The 17,500-nt window shown below is 33.2% G+C and overlaps 1 protein-coding gene across 1 annotated transcript in view; it reads right to left on the bottom strand.

The window, feature by feature from the left end:
- Positions 1-15,902, bottom strand: part of slco1d1 (solute carrier organic anion transporter family, member 1D1) — a 35,208-nt gene extending 19,306 nt beyond the window's left edge. The window contains exons 1-6 of the mRNA XM_056455243.1: positions 15,761-15,902; positions 14,374-14,506; positions 13,344-13,471; positions 9,272-9,418; positions 8,130-8,228; positions 4,117-4,380 (exon numbers count right to left, since the gene is read on the bottom strand). Of these exons, the coding sequence (XP_056311218.1) occupies positions 4,117-4,380; positions 8,130-8,228; positions 9,272-9,418; positions 13,344-13,471; positions 14,374-14,506; positions 15,761-15,902 (913 nt within the window). The remainder of the gene's footprint in view (positions 1-4,116; positions 4,381-8,129; positions 8,229-9,271; positions 9,419-13,343; positions 13,472-14,373; positions 14,507-15,760) is intronic.
- Between the last annotated feature and the right edge of the window lie 1,598 nt (positions 15,903-17,500).

Raw genomic sequence — 17,500 nt, 5'->3', positions numbered from 1 at the left:
ATTGTAAATAGTATATTTTGCCTTACTTTATTTTGGATTTATTCGTTGATTTTGTTCACTTTGGGATGTATAAATAAAATCATAATTTTGGTATTATTTTTGGTTGTCTTTAGCACTTATTTACTGTTTGTATAAATATATTTTAATCACAAATAAATGTCAAACCCCACCATCCCCTGGACTAACATCAGGGGTTTGTAACACCACATATACAATGTAAAAAATCTAATTACTTTTTAGTTGAATCAAATGAACTTTTTCAGTCATCTCAACTTACATCAATCAAACTGACTTAAAACATTAAGTTAAACTTGCGTGTGTAACTTAAAAAGTTTTGTTGAAACATTATTAACATATTAAAATATGAAAAAAATATTAAAATATTTTACATTAAAGAGCCCATATTATGGGTTTTTGAAAATGCCCTTCCATGTAGTGTGTAACACAGCTCTAAGTGAAGTGAAATATCCAGCTAAGGCTTAAATCTGTAAGTGTACAGTGTTTAAAACTATTGATTCATCTATAAAAGAGTCGACTCATAGTGCTTCAAACGAGTCGTCTTGATAACGAGTCATTAGGTGTTTCGTGATGACGCAACTACGAAAAACAAGTAGTTGCACGCGCAAGCCCGGGAGATTTGAAACCTGCGGCCCCGCCCACTAACAGAAAAAAAGTCACACACACACACACAGAGAGACACCGGTGGAATGAAGTCACGCAGTGCAGATGGATTTTATTGACAGTCTAATCAAAGATGAAACCTCAGCAATATAGCCCAGCCTTGAGCAGATCGAGTGCTTCTGGAAATTACATGCTTAAAAAGAAGACTTCATCAGTTTGTTAAAGGAAGGATCAGTAAAGACTGTCAGAACATGGATCAGTGCATCATGGATCAGTTTCTTCCCCCATTTCACCAGTGTAAGTACGTGCGATTAAAACTGTTGCCTCGTTTACTCTAGCTTGCACATTCTGTATTTAGTTGTGTTTTGTTACTTGTAACCGTGTGTGCTGTATCAGGTTAACTCTTTATATTCTCATATCGTGTGTAAAGCCACGTTGAAAATGTGCCGCTTTGTTTACGGATCGTCAGCTGTTTACACACATGCAACGGTCAAGTTTTAAAATAGTTCAGCTCAGTTTTCGAGGTAAGGTGTATAAATTGCACCCAGCAAGCTGAACATGAAGCTGAAGCTGGCGTGTGTGTCATGTCCTCGGGGAGGATTGTAATGTGTGTCCTGTGTGTGTGTGGTGATATAACTGAGCGCCGCGGATATAACTGAGCGCCGCCCTCTCTCTATTCTGCCGCTCTAGGTCTCCTCTATGGACGCGCCGGCCCTGTGTGTGCGTGCGTGTGAAAAGAGCAAGTAGTCTGCGAGATCTCCTCGCCAGTTCTTTAACTTTTTGCTCAATAAAATAGTTAGTCGTCAGTATTTTCTAGTCCATCGTCTGTATTTACATTCACCCACTGGCAGCCAAAATCCACTATGAAGCGTGTGTGCACTGTGACTACTTTTATATTGTTGATTAGCTGGGCATTTCACTCTGCCTCGTGCTAAAGCCTTGTCCGTGTCGACCAATCGCAGCAGGCTGTTATCGGTCCAATCAGCGCAGATTAGCTTTGCGCTGAGGAGGGGTTTGAGAACAAATGAATCGCTGAACGATTCATATGGGAGTCGCTGGGATAATTAGGTAAAAATAAATGCAGATTATAAGACCATCAAAGTGTTTTTTGACCTTGCATGCATATTAGACTGTTGTTGGAGACCCTTACAACCTACATATGACCCTATTTCATGTATAATATGGGCTCTTTAATATTAAAAATATTTGATGTCTTATTGTCATTAAGCTTTTACAGTGTACACTTAAAACCTGACTAGTCCTCATTGGACAAAACTAATCTCTCACAGACATCACTAGTCTGTGTTTTCATACTGTGTATCACCTGAAATTTGTCTATAGCACGTGTTCACTGCTGCTCATAGTTGTGTAAATTGCTTCCTTGTCCTCATTTGTAAGTCGCTTTGGATAAAAGCGTCTGCTAAATGACGAAATGTACTCATGAAATACTGTTTCAAAACCGCTCTTCTAAGGTTAGTGTGATTTCACCAGGTAGGGCATGTTCTTGGATCAGCTAATCAAATTTAATGGATACAGTTTACAGTTTATCTAAAGTGTAGGCTTACAGTTACGTGCTTCTACATCAATATCCAACTATTAATCCCGTCTGGTTTTGGGAATAGTTCACAATTAGGGTTAGGGATAAGCTATAGATTACATTTTCAAACATGATAGATGTTGCGCACACACACACAAAAAAAGACATTTGCTGTTCATATGACATATAAAATGAGCTGAAACAATACAATTCTTGTTTTTTTCTGGTCAACTTATTGATTTATGTTCAATACACTTAAATTTGTAAAAAATTATTAAGTTAACTTAATTCCTTCATTTATTCTCAACACTATTTGCTGTTTGTTCAAACTTTGTATTTAAAATAAGCTGAAAACACAATTCTTGAGATGTTTATTTAAGATGAACTTAATTGTTTTGTGTTCAACCCACTTAAATCTGTCAAAAAACTCTGTTATACGGTGGCTGAGAGAGCTTAATGTGCTGCAATTTATAAAAAAAACACACGTGCAAATCAGTGGTGTAGTCCTTGCTATACTCACGTATACTCAGTGTGCCTACTTTTTTCCATGAGCTGTTTGGGTATTACGACTTCTGAGGATCATACCCTTGGTATACTGGTGATTAAACGTCCCTAATTTATGTGTATTCGCGTCTCCTTTAACGGTATACCAATTGTTTTTTAACTCACATCTCAATTTGTTGCAGTTGGTGCATTTTTGTTTAACTTGCGCCATTAACTGCCCCTGACGACTGCAGCAACTGTGAGAACAATTCGTGAGTTTTTCGAAGATCACAACAAATCATCTGAATGTATATATATATATATTTTATGTATATATATATATATATATATATATATATATATATATATATATATATATATATATATATATATATATATATATATATATAGTTAATGAATCAAAGAAACATTGACATTCATCGTTTCTTTGCCTATGCTTTTAAAATTTGGATTGGGTGGATAATAGTAAACCACCTTTTTTTTAGGACTACACCACTGGTGCAAATACAAAAAACGTCAGCAAATTGAGAAAAGATCTTCATCCGTTTAACAGCACACGAGCTGCGAATCCTCACAACGCAAATAAATTAATAAAATGCACTGCATTTTCACACAACGCAAACAATTTACAAAAACACACTGCATTTTCTCACAACACAATAAACAATAAAACACAGCGGATATGTTTCAAGGGGACCTAAAACGGTACGTGACTATTGCTCGGTTAAGTTTTGCTTGTTTATTTTATCATACTATTTTATACGTATTTTATTAGCCTAAATAACCAAGATCTAAATAGCCAGTTCGTCGCGTTTTAGGTCACATTTGCGTTCTGTTTCGAAAGTGTTGAAAGTGTTGTGAGAAAATGCAGCCTGATCTCACGAGGAAACGTAAGTATTTTACGTTTTGTCAGTTTAGGGGTTCATTCGTACGAATTCGTTCGAGTGTAGTCGTACGAAATTGTACGATTTTTGAAAGGAGGCGTGGCATCTAACCCCACCCCGAAACCCAACCGTCCTCGGGGATGAGCAAATCGAACTAAATTGTACGAATTAGATGGTACGAATTCATACGAATTAGCCACTAAATCAAAAAGTTACGAATTGCCGTGAGATTGCGTTGGGAAATGCAGTGCGTTTTATTCATTAGTTTGCGTTGAGCAAAACTGCAGCTCGTGTGCTGTCAAGCGGATGAATATCTTTTCTTAATTTGCTAGCATTTTTTATAATTGGACGTGTTTTCTTAAATTAAGCTTTCCCGGCCACCGTACAGAACCTAATTTATTTGTGTTGGAAACATGAATTAATTTTACAGAAATTCAGGCTCGCATCCTACGTCAGGAAATCACACCAACTGCTCTGTTATACTGACCTAAGCTGTGACTCCGAAATGTATTAAACCATAAGTTGTTGTCTAATGTTGGTCTCCACTGCATGTGTCAATTAAATGCCCACCTTTAGCCAGGGCTGACATGGTGACCGGCGCCGGTTTGCTGGCGGGAGGATTGTGTTTGTTGTTGTCAGGAATGAAGCGCTCCTGCTCTCCTCCTTCTGGAACACCCGATTTCTTCTCACTGTCAGGCTCTCCCTGTCTGGTCAGAGACTTGGGAAGAAACCAAAATGGGATTCCGGCCAGCAGCATCACTCCACCGGTTATCAAGAAGCCCAGCCACCAGGCGCCGACCCAACGCGAGTCTTTATAGTTGATGGTGATGGCATCTACAAAATAAAAAGCAAACCAGACACGCATTTCGATGCTAAATCAGCAAGTTTATGATGTTAAATTCTCGCAAATAGCCTGATATATGATTTATTATATGTATGTGTATATATATATATATATATATATATATATATATATATATATATATATATATATATATATATATATATATATATATACATACATATATATATATATATATATATACATACATATATATATATATATATATATACACATATATATACATATACACATACACATATATATACATATACACATATATATATACACACACACATATGTGGTAATAAATCATTACCAGTAAAATTAAAATACATTTTAGACGTAATAAATACAAAATGCTATTGGCTGTTTTTAAAAAGGGGAGGAGTTACTTTATGTCCTCATTTACTTTATGTTTAAGTTAAAATTACAAAATTATTGAACAAAAGTGCACATTTCAAAGCACTTCACAGCACATTTAAATGGCCTTTTTGTCATATTTTTCTAATACATGTTGCATATATGACATTTCATATATGTGAAATGCAAATATGAACTTGGATGCCATATACTGTCATAAATCAGAGCGTAACTAACTAGGTCAGACAGGCTGTAATTTAATAGAAGACTAGTTGAATTTTACTCAGACCACACTTCAGTTATGCGTCATATATATGTATATGCATATCATAAAGTCATGTCATTCATTAACACCCCTTTTAAAAAGAGTCTGATTTCAGATAATAGTGAACTTGAATATTTTTGACTGCATTTTTAAAGTTCAACTTTTGAACTGAGTTGGCAAGGATGACCCGGCCTTATCGATTGGACTGAAGGACAACAAACTTTTCGCATAATTCTCACGCAACAAGCACCCATGACTGAGTAAAAGTGGACAAAGGTACCAAGGTTATTTGTTTTTGTGTCAATCAGCTTCAAGAATTCTTGCTGGATTTTTATTTTATAATCTAAAAAGTAACTGTCACATTGGTATTGTCTGGAAACTGTACTACATTTGTTTTGGTCCTGCCAATATTCTCAACATTTTTGGATCAGTGTTGAAGCTTTCATTGCTCAACATGTTTAAAAACATTGTCCTTCTCTTACATTATCATATGAACATGTGATTTTGGGTTATGTTAAGGATTGCTCTTTAAATCTGGTTGCTGGTTTTGTTATAAACTTTATTGTATTACTATGTATACAGTATTTCACATTCACAAATAAAAGTTTGTAAAAATCAATCCTCTCTTCGTGAAGTGATTAAAATGGATATAAGTGTGATATCTAAGACTAAAAATAGAATAGCATTTAAAACTGTACACATTTTTGCATAAACATTGTTTAAAATAACATTTTTTTAATTTGCATAAACATTAAGATGTTTCTACAGAATTAAACTTGTTAGCAAGATGTTTTAAATCTCTTATGTTTATCATCATTATTGTGTATGCTCAGTTTTAAAGATTGTAATAAGTAAAGGTCAGATTAAATGTGCTCACATTTCATTTTAAGGTACAATTATTCCTATTAATAAACAATTAATTACAACTAAGAAATGAATAAAGTAGTAAATGAAGAAATTAATAATCTAATAAACAAACAAACAAACAAATAAATAAACTAATAAACAAACTAATAAACAAACAAATAAATAAAGAAACAAGAAAACAAACAGAAATGAATGAATAAATAAATAAAGATGAATAAGATAATGAAAAAATAAACCTCTAAATAAATAAATACACTAATACATAAACAAACAAACAAACAAACAAATAAACAAGATAATGAAAAAATAAACTAATAAAAATATAAAAATAAACTACTAAGTATATAAATAAACTAATATATAACAAACAAACACCTAAAATAAATAAATAAGATAAATAAATAAGATAATGAGAAAATAAACTACTAAATAAACCAACAAATAAATAAATAAATAAATAAATAAATAAATAAATAAATAAATAAATAGGATAATGAAAAATAAACTACTAAATAAATATATGAATAAATAAAATAATACATAAACAAACAAACAAACAAATAAATAAATATAATGAAAAATAAACTACTAAAAATAAATGAATAAATAAATAGTATAATAAAAAACTACTAAGTATACTAATAAACTGATACATAAAAAACAAACAAACAACTAAAATAAATAAATAAGATAAATAAATAAGAAAATGAAAAAAATAACTACTAAATAAACAAATGAATAAAAAATAAGATAATAAAAAATAAACTACTAAATAAATAAACAAAAAAATAGGATAATGAAAAAATAAACTACTAAATAAATAAATAAATAAATAAATAGGATAATAAAAAATTACTAAATAAGTATATAAATAAATAAACTAATACATAATAAAACAAACAAATAAATAAACAAATAAATAAGAGAAATAAATAAGATAATGAAAAAATAAACTACTAAATAAATATATAAATAAATAAACTAAAACATAAACAAACTAACAAACAAACAAAATAAATAAATAAATAAACAAATAAATAAATAAATAAATAGGATAATAAAAAACTACAAAGTATATAAATAAACTAATACATAAAAAACAAAGAAACAACTAAATAAATAAATAAGAGAAATAAATAAGATAATGAAAAAATAAACTACTAAATAAATATATAAATAAATAAATAAATAAATAAATAAACTAAAACATAAACAAACAAAATAAATAAATAAATAAATAAACAAATAAATAAATAGGATAATAAAAAAACTACAAAGTATATAAATAAACTAATACATAAAAACAAACAAACAACTAAAATAAATAAATAAGATAAATAAATAAGATAATGAAAAAATAAACTACTAAATAAATATAGAAATAAATTAATTAATTAATTAACTAAAACATAAATAAATAAATAAACAAATAAATAAATAAATAAATAAATTAATTAATAGGATAATAAAAAACTACAAAGTATATAAATAAACTAATACATAAAAAACAAACAAACAACTAAATAAATAAATAAGAGAAATAAATAAGATAATGAAAAAATAAACTACTAAATAAATATATAAATAAATAAACTAAAACATAAACAAACAAACAAAATAAATAAACAAATAAATAAATAAATAAATAAATAAATAAATAAATAAATAAATAAATAAATAAACAACAAAAGGTTCCATTTTCTTTCTTAAGCACATTCTAAAGAATTTTAGCATTAGTTTTGCCTCAGTAAACTCCATATTAGCTTACTATTAGTTATTAAGATATAGTAGGTAGAATTAGAGATGTAGGATCAGATCATGCAAAATATGTAATTTATACGTATTAATACACAGCCAATATCCTAATAATAGACAGGTAATAATCCACTAGTTAATAGTGAGAATTGGTACTTAAACTAAAGTGGCACCAATACATAGGTTATTTGAAACATGAAATGTAATGTGATGTAATGTGTATTTATATAGCGCATGGACTATATATGGCCATACACCTAATGCGCTTCACAGTCACGAGGGGGGGTCAAGCAGACACTAGCCTTCGATATGCTTTATATGTATATAAAATTGTGATTTTATTTGATGCAGACCAGAAAAGGGTCTCATCTTTGACCCAGGAAAGAATCATTGTAGGGTAAAGAGCTGTTATCAGTTCAACACAAAAAATATAGCGTTTTTTTCATTGGCCGATCAGGTGAAGATGTTTACACTTTGACATAATCATGTTACCTAAGTCCGCCGTTCCAATGTCCACATAGAGCTTGGCACAGAACGAGCCCAGCATGAATCCAAACATCGGTCCCATTATTCCCACCGTCTGAATGAGAGCTGGAGGAAAAGATTTATTACAGTAAAATTTCTACAAAACAAAAAATAAATCAATAAAAAAATGTATTATATTATATTAAATCATAATATATATTATATAAAACGCATTAAATTTCACAGGAGCACTATTAAATGTACTTTTTAATGACTTATTAATAGTTAAGTATTGGGGATTAGATATTTAGAATAAGATCACTCCTTATAAGTGCTAATAAACAGTTAACATCTCTACTTTTAATACATTTAGGATTGAAGTTCACTACAAGAGCCCATTTAGTACACATAAATTGTTTGCTCATATGTATACAGTATTCACAGAGGTTTATAAGTCAAACAGCAATAGATAAATAAATAGGATAATAAAAAAACTACAAAATAAATAAATAAATAAATAAACTAATACATAAACAAACAAACAAAATAAATAAATAAATAAATAAACAAATAAATAAAGAAATAGGATAATAAAAAACTACAAAATAAGTATATAAATAAACTAATACATAAAAAACAAACAAACAACTAAATAAATAAGAGAAATAAGATAATGAAAAAATAAACTACTAACAAATATATAAATAAATAAATAAACTAAAACGTAAACAAACAAACAAAATAAATAACTAAATAAATAAATAAATAAATAAATAAATAAATAAATAAATAACTAGGATAATAAAAAACTACAAAATAAGTATATAAATAAATAAACTAATACATAAAAAACAAGCAAACAACTAAATAAATAAATAAGAGAAATAAATAAGATAATGAAAAAAAATAAAAAAATATATATATAAATAAATAAACTAAAACATAAACAAACAAACAAAATAAATAAATAAATAAACAAATAAATAAAGAAATAGGATAATAAAAAACTACAAAATAAGTATGCAGCGTAGAGTTATGAGTATAATAAAAAAATAGATATAATATGTAAGTGAATGAAATCTGCGATTAGCAGGACGCAAATAAGCTTACAGTAGATGTGCGTCAAGATCGGTAATATCATATTTGGATCACGTAATCATCAGGCATACCCAGGTAAAAAGCAGTGTTTTCCTCTCTTGAAAAATCATCCAGGTAGGACAAGCCGAGAGGCATGACGGGCGTCTCTCCAACCCCACGAAGCATGTTTCCCAGAAACACAAACCACCACAGGGAGGAGCTGGACGCTTTTTCGCACTCTACAATAATAAAACAACAACAGATGAACAACTCTGCTCTACAAAGACAACGCTACTCAAACTAAACTGGGTGAATGGAGCATACACTAACCTATATATTATTCATCCACAAGATGGCGCCAAGCGCTTTGTTACTAGTTTGTGTTTATGTGAATGGAAGTATATGGATGTTAACGTTTTCACTGATCGTCGAGCTGATGCGAAGTTCCCAGATGATTCTGTGTTATTCAGTGGTTGTTATCCGGGAATAACATACCTTGGAATGTTGCGACTGACCAATCAGAATCAAGTACTTCAGACTGCAGTGTGAAAATAAAGGATAACTGCCTAATTCGGTGGTGGGCTTTCTCACCGCAAACGGTTTGTCCGGTTAGATCGTCGCGTACGATAGCGGAGTTAAGACGCAGAGGGAGCTGACCACGACAACCGGGTTCGAGTCTGGGAAAGAGCGGTTCCAGAAATCAGGTAAGACGAAAACAGAATCCAAAAAATAAAGAAAACAAATTCATAACAGGGTGAGAATGTGGTAAAATCCGAAAACATGGTAGAAATCAGACGAGGGCTTTTCTTTTTCCGGGCGGCTTTTTTTTTTTTGTAAATTGTTGGTTGGGTTTAGGGAAGATTTTGTTCTATATATATATATATATATATATATATATATATATATATATATATATATATATATATATATGTGTGTGTGTGTGTGTGTGTGTGTGTGTGTGTATATATATATATATATGTGTGTGTATATATATGTGTGTATATATGTGTGTGTATATATATATATATATATATATATATATATATATATATATATATATATATATATATATATACATATATATATATACATATACACATATACATATACACGTATATATATACATATACATATATATTTGTTGCTTGGGTTTAGGGAAGCGAGCGGGTGGGCGGGCGGGTGGGCGGCTCAATCGGAAAAAGTGCTTGGGTTTAGGGAAGTAGGAAGAGGGTTGGCCGGTCGCCCAGTCAATCATTCAGCCAGTCGGACAGACAGTCGTTCGACAGCGGCCTCTTGTGGTTTTAATCGAGAACGGCGCGGGCGCAAACAGCGCTTGCGAGAGACGTTCGAGATGCGAAAAAGCGCGCATAGCGAACACAAAAACTGAATGAGCAAATTATATATTTGAGATACTGACACCTTTCATAGAAAGATTCAAAATACGTGAGAAATACAGGAAATACTTAAAAGGGATAGAAAAGATTCCCCCCCCCCCCACAAAATAACAGGAGGATTAACAGGTATAGCAGGCGGGGATTTATTTTGCGCATCATTCGCTTACAGCAAACTTGCGGAGAGAGGGGCGCGTTTAAGCATATTGATATACCGTTGCTATGAAATCTTCAAGGTTGGCGTCAACAGAGGGATCGTGACTTCGGAAGCGGAAGCAAATGACTGAAGATTCCCATAGCATTTATTTTTAACTGGATTAACTTGCAGATCAATTATTTACTAAGTATAACAATGCGAGCTAGCGAAATAAATTGTAAGTTTTGACTATAAAACACCAGCTCGGGTTTCTTAGTTATTTTCGGAATACGACAACATCGACCACGAGACATTAGTCCTGGACTTTCTCCGTCTTTTCATCTGAATTGTTTGTGATACTTTTGAACAGAATTCGCCGCACTGATTCTCTGCGTAACTTAGTCAAATGTGTCAACGTTTTAGCTGCAGCTAACGTTAGCCGTCTTTGGCTTCAAATGCTAACAGCAACGTTTTTCTCCTATATTCGAGTATTTTGGTTTGTCTGGGAACAACTTTAGCATTAATGCTACTGCTTTTTAAAATAAAAGTGAAAACGTCAACAAAACGACTCACCCCCTTCATGTTCACAACTACAAGTGCAGTCATTTAGAGCTAATTTCCCAATAATGATGTCAGAATTTACCAGCATTTTGAAACGTACTGTATGTGTGAATGGTGCTTTTTGTTCTGGGAAATTTACCGAACGTCCTTTCCTGTGCATACAGAAAATTTGTAACATTTTTCGGTAAAGTCGTTCCAGAAATTTTGACCACATTACTGTGTGAAAGGGGGTTTTGTCATGAAGCTGTTCTGCAAAATACGCTGTTACTGCACTTTGCCTTTTTTGGGGCCGAACTGCACAGATGATCCGCAACACAACTCCAGCATCTGCACCCCAAGCTTAGATTTCAAGATGTATCGATTACATAGAAGCGAATCAAAGCCAACGAACGAGGCTCCCAACAAAGTTCAGAGTTCAGAAATGAGAAGCGGAATGAGCTCAAGTGACAGGTTAGTGCTGCAAGGAATTATGGGTATAGCACAATCATATTACAAGCCAAACAGTAATGATGATTTCCCAGCTCAACTTTCCAACCTTGAAAGTTGTAGTCTTGTCACTATAACATCAACATTAAAACGAAAAAGTACAAAAGGTTACGGTCAATAAATTGTACTGTAAATTGTTTTAATAACTACAAAACGTTACTTTTGTACAATCTAATATGTATATATTTTAACTATAATAATTGTAACTATATAATTAAAAATATATATGGCTAATGGCTAACTTGTATGAATTTGCACAAAATAATAACATTTTTTGTTAAATTTTTAAAAATTTCTTAATTTATTTTGACCAAATTGTTGTCAAATCTCATATGACTTTAGACTATTTTAGCTAATTACTGGCTAATTCGTATAAATTTATAGTTCATCATTTGTTTTGGACAACTATTTTAACATATTCTTGGCTAAATTTATATCAATGCGCACAGTATTTTTATATTTTGTATGTTTTCTTTACATTTCTTTTCATTTGTACATTAATTGTATACATTTGTACAATCTAGTTTAGCATCAAAACGTGGCTAATTTATACAAACTGTACTATCTGAAATTTGTAAGTTATGTAAATAGTAATATATGAACATATATATAAACGTCAAGCAATTATACTTGAACATATACAGGTATGTACATTTTTGTAATTCCAATGGTTGGTCCTCCTGCACCCAACTTGGTCTGAGTTAAGATCGAACCGGCGACACTCCGCAAGGGAGGCGATTGCTCTAACAAGGAGGTTAAACACCATGGCCTCTAGCGTCTATCACTAGACCACCTTTAGAGGTCAGAGCTGTGAGCTTTGGCAGCATAACACTTTGCTAGCTGGCTTCTGTTTTACTCACCCCCCTAAAATTCACTCCCATCCCGGACGAGCCCCCACGTGTAACCAACCGGTTCTACTGCACCGATCCCATTCAGAGCTGCGATTGAAAGCTGGGATATATATATATATATATATATATATATATATATATGTATATATATGTATATATATATATATATATATATATATATATATATATATATATATATATATATATATATATATATATATAAATATATATATAAATATATATGTGTATGTATATATATATATGTGTATGTATATATATATATATATATATATATATATATATATATATATATATATATATATATATATATATACACACACACGTGTATATATACAAATATACACACACATGTATATATATATATATATATATATATATATATATATATGCACACACACACACATATACACACACATATATATATATATATAGAACAAAAACAAATATATATTAAATAAATAAAATAAGTGAAAAAATAAATAAATAATGATTTTTAGTAAGTTTATAAAAGTCAAAGAATATTCAAAGTAAATGTAACATTGAAAAATAAACTTGATTCAATGTGAAGAAGGCAAGTTAATAAACTCGCGACCTTATCAATGAACAGCATACGATGGCCCCGCGAGTTTATTATTATTGTGAAAATATAGTTCATGTTGCAGTCTGCGGCTGAATCTCTTATCTGAGGTATTTTCAGGGTCAGGGCTGAACTGCTTACCTGCTTGAGACTCCGCTGTAGGAATTTCATTATCTTGTGCAAGACTTGCATTTGTAAGGCACGGCAGAATATTCTCTGTACCATTCGCTGAGGCCGAGAAATGAGAAATCGTTGACTCGTATTTGTACCTGTGGACAACAAATACACATTAATGCACAACATTTAGTCACTTAGCAGATGCTTTTGTCCAACAATTGAGGAGGCGTTCAGCAATACACACAACAAGTGCTGATTAAACTGTTAGCGCTCAGAGAATTAAGTGCTAGAGTTAGGAGCGGGAGTGTCGTTTCTACAGGTGGTTTGTCAAGCCCACTCACCTGTGTGAGTCACACCTCATAGAAGCGCAATGTTTTTTACATTTTTATTATTTTTTAAAGAGATATGGAGTGATTCTAAGAAAGCTTGTGGTCCAAAACTGGTGCAAGTGTAAATGAAAGAGTGTGCTTTCGACAGGTGGTTTGTCAAACCCACCAGTGTGAGATGGGTATTTAGTTGTCCAGCAGTCCATGTGGGAATGGATCATTCCACCAGTGAGGATCAGTGAATGAAAAGGTTTTGGAAAGTGACTTATAGCCTCTCTGATTGATAGTACGACAAAACATTTATTTATTTATTTATTTATTTATTTATTTATTTATTTATTTATTTATTTATTTATTTATTTATTTTCATTTCAGATGTATTTTATTTCTTTAGTTTTAACTTCCAAAATGAATCCTCATTGCACTTAACAAGTTTACAACGATAATAAAGCTTGTTTACAAGTTTTTAAGGATTAATGAAAGAATTATAACGCTTTATTTTGTTATTTGATCTTTATTTACAAGTAGCAGGGTATTTACAGCGACTGTATATATCTGGTGGCACAGTCGCAAACTGCTATTACACCTAAACACCTTAATCTCTCAGTTCTGCGGCGACACCACACTCGGCGGTAGTGGCCATTTTGAAGTGTCACCCACTGTATGAGGAACTGACCTTAGCTGTGTTAGCTAAATGTAAGAATGTCTTAATGTTTGTGTAAACTTACTGTCCTTGGAAGAAATGGGGCATCGCTGTTATGAAGGATCCTGCAGACATGACTAAACATCCAGCTGCTATCAGCCGCGGCCTGTGAAGCTTAGCACCAAAGTAACTCACGAAAGCTATTACAAACAGATTACCTGAAAACAAGAAGGAAATGACGTTGTGTTAGAATTCTACTCATTCAGGAGCAGAAAGAAAGACGTGGAGTTGAATTATTAGCACTTCTGTGATATTGTAATTATGTTTCGAAAAGATTCCAAAGTGATTTTTCACATAGCAAGCAAAGTTGTATTTAATTTAGTTTGGCTGGAATTTATTATTCATATATTTTTTCTATGAATGTTTATTAAATTATGTCCAATAGTCTTTTTTCTTCATTTCATAGCTTCTGCGCTGCTTCCAGTAGTGTTTGTTTATATTATTAAATTGATATAGATTAACCAATCATATTTCAGCAATTGTGTTGCCGGCTATAAAGAAAATCTGCCTTGAGGTCTTTAGAATTTAAAATGCAGGCTTGTGTAGCAATATATAATTGAACCCGTTTCTTTAACCAATCAGAATTGACTATGACGTATTAAGAGGTGGATTAAATTATGTTGGATTCCCCTGAAGGCTTAGGTGTGAAATGTGTCTGAATTACCAACACAATCTCACGGCAATTCGTAACTTTTTGATTTAGTGGCTAATTCGTATGATCTAATTCGTACACCTTAGTACGATTTGCTCATCCGCCAATGACGGTTGGGTTTAGGGGTGGGGTTAGGTGCCACGCCTCCTTTTTAAAATCGTACAATTTCGTACGACTGAACTCGTACGAATTCGTACGAATTAGCCACTAAACTGTCAAAACGTAAAATACTTACGTTTTCTTGGGAGATCAGGCTGGAATTACATAGATATTAAAGTCCATGTGAACCGGAAGTTGCCGAGACTCTTATTTCAGTTTGTTGATGTACTTACAACTGGAATTGAATATTGAGTAGGGGGCGGGGCTTTCTTTTTGCGCATCATTCCCTCATAGCAAATTAACGGTAAGAGAGGATATTAATATGCAGTTGCCATAGATACCCTCAGGTTGACGTCAACAGAAGCACCTCTACTCCAAACACGGAAGCAAACGCTCAGATTTTGATTGAAGATTACCAAAACAAACAGCGGATAACGGATTAATTATTCACCTTAAGAATAACTAAACGAGCTAGCGAAATTAACTTTGTAATTTCAAGCACACTTTAACATTGTTGAAACTCTCTGTTAGCTAAAGGTAAGAAGGATGTACAAAAATTGTACGTTTACAGTATGAATTGCTATTTAGGGCGCGCCATTATATGAAGGACTAATGTTCATAGCGTTCATCAAAGTCCAAAGTGTATGATTTCGATTCTCACCGATTTCAAAACTTCCATCGATGAATCCGATTAGTGAGCTGGGGACGTCAAAACGCCTCTCGATCTGCGTGACGGAGCTCTTCATGTAGCTTCCCTGAAAGGCTTTGGCAAAGAACACAAAGCACATGGCAGCCAAAAACATCTGAAAAACACACACACACACACACACACACACACACACACACACACACACACAGTATTCGAATGAGGAAATGTAACTATTTTACGTATTCTTCGAAAAGTGGCTAATTCGTATAAATTCCTACAATGTTATCCATATCAAAATGTATGATTTTTAAAAGGAGGCATGTCCCCACCTCTAACCCTAGCCTTTTATTGGTGAAGGAGCAAATCATACTTAATGTAGGAAAGAGATCGCTCAAATTAATATGAATTAGCCATAAAATCTAAAAGTTACGAATTGCCATGAGATTGTGTTGGCGGTTCCGATATAGTCAGCTTATAAACCAGAATATACACTCACCCAGCACTTTATTAGTTACACCTGTCCAACTGCTCGTTAACGGACATTTATAATCAGCCAATCACATGGCAGCAACTCAACGCATTCAGGCATGTAGACATGGTCAAGAAAGGGGATTTAAGTGACTTTGAACGTGGCATTTGAACCTGGTCTGAGCATTTCAGAAACTGCTGATCTACTGGGATTTTCACGCACAACCATCTCTAGAGTTTACAGAGAATGGTCCGACACAGAGGAAATATCCAGTGAGCGGCAGTTCTGTGGGTGTAAATGCATTGTGGTCCAGAGGTCAGAGGAGAATGGCCAGACTGGTTCCAGCTGATAGAAAGGCAACAGTAACTCAAATAAGCACTCGTTACAACCGAGGTCTGCAGAAGAGCATCTCTGAACACACAACACGTCCAACCTTGAGGCGGATGGGCTACAGCAGCAGAAGACCACACCGGGTGCCGCTCCTGTCAGCTAAGAACAGGAAACTGAGGCTACAATTCACACAGGCCCACCAAAACTGGACAATAGAAGATTGGAGAAACGTTGCCTGGTCTGATGAGTCTCCATTTCTGCTGCCACATTCGGATGCTCGGCTCAGAATTTGGCCTCAACAACATGAAAGCATGGATCCATCCTGCCTTATATCAATAGTTCAGCCTGGTGGTGGTGGTGTAATGGTGTGGGGGAGATTCTCTTGGCACACTTTGGGTCCATTAGTACCAATTGAGCACTGTGTCAATGACACAGCCTACCTGAGGATAGTTGCTGACCATGTCCATCCCTTTATGAGCACAGTGTCTCCATCTTCTGATGGCTACTTCCAGCAAGATAACGCACCATGTCATAAAGCGTGAACCATCTCAGACTGGTTTCTTGAACATGCACTGTGCTCAAATGGCCTCCACAATCACCAGATCTCAATCCAATAGAGCACCTTTGGGATGTGGTGGAACGGGAGATTGGCATCATGGATGTGCAGCCGACAAATCTGCAGCAACTGCGAGATGCTATCATGTCAATATTGAGGAAAATCTCTGAGGAATATTTCCAGTAGCTTGTTGAATCTCTGCCATGAAGGATCAAAGCAGTTCTGAAGGCAAAATGGAGTCTAACCTGGTACTAGTAAGGTGGATGGTGAGTGAAATATATGGCAGTGAGTGTAAAGGGTTTGGTATGATGACTCTTTGTCCTCCCCTTTTTGTGGGGTACCACAGGGCGTAGTCTTAGGTCCCTTAATTGTCTCTTTTTACTTAGTTGTTTGAACA

Source organism: Danio aesculapii, chromosome 4 (assembly GCF_903798145.1).
Source record: "Danio aesculapii chromosome 4, fDanAes4.1, whole genome shotgun sequence".
Taxonomy (NCBI): domain Eukaryota; kingdom Metazoa; phylum Chordata; class Actinopteri; order Cypriniformes; family Danionidae; genus Danio; species Danio aesculapii.
This window is presented reverse-complemented; position numbering and strand designations above follow the sequence as displayed.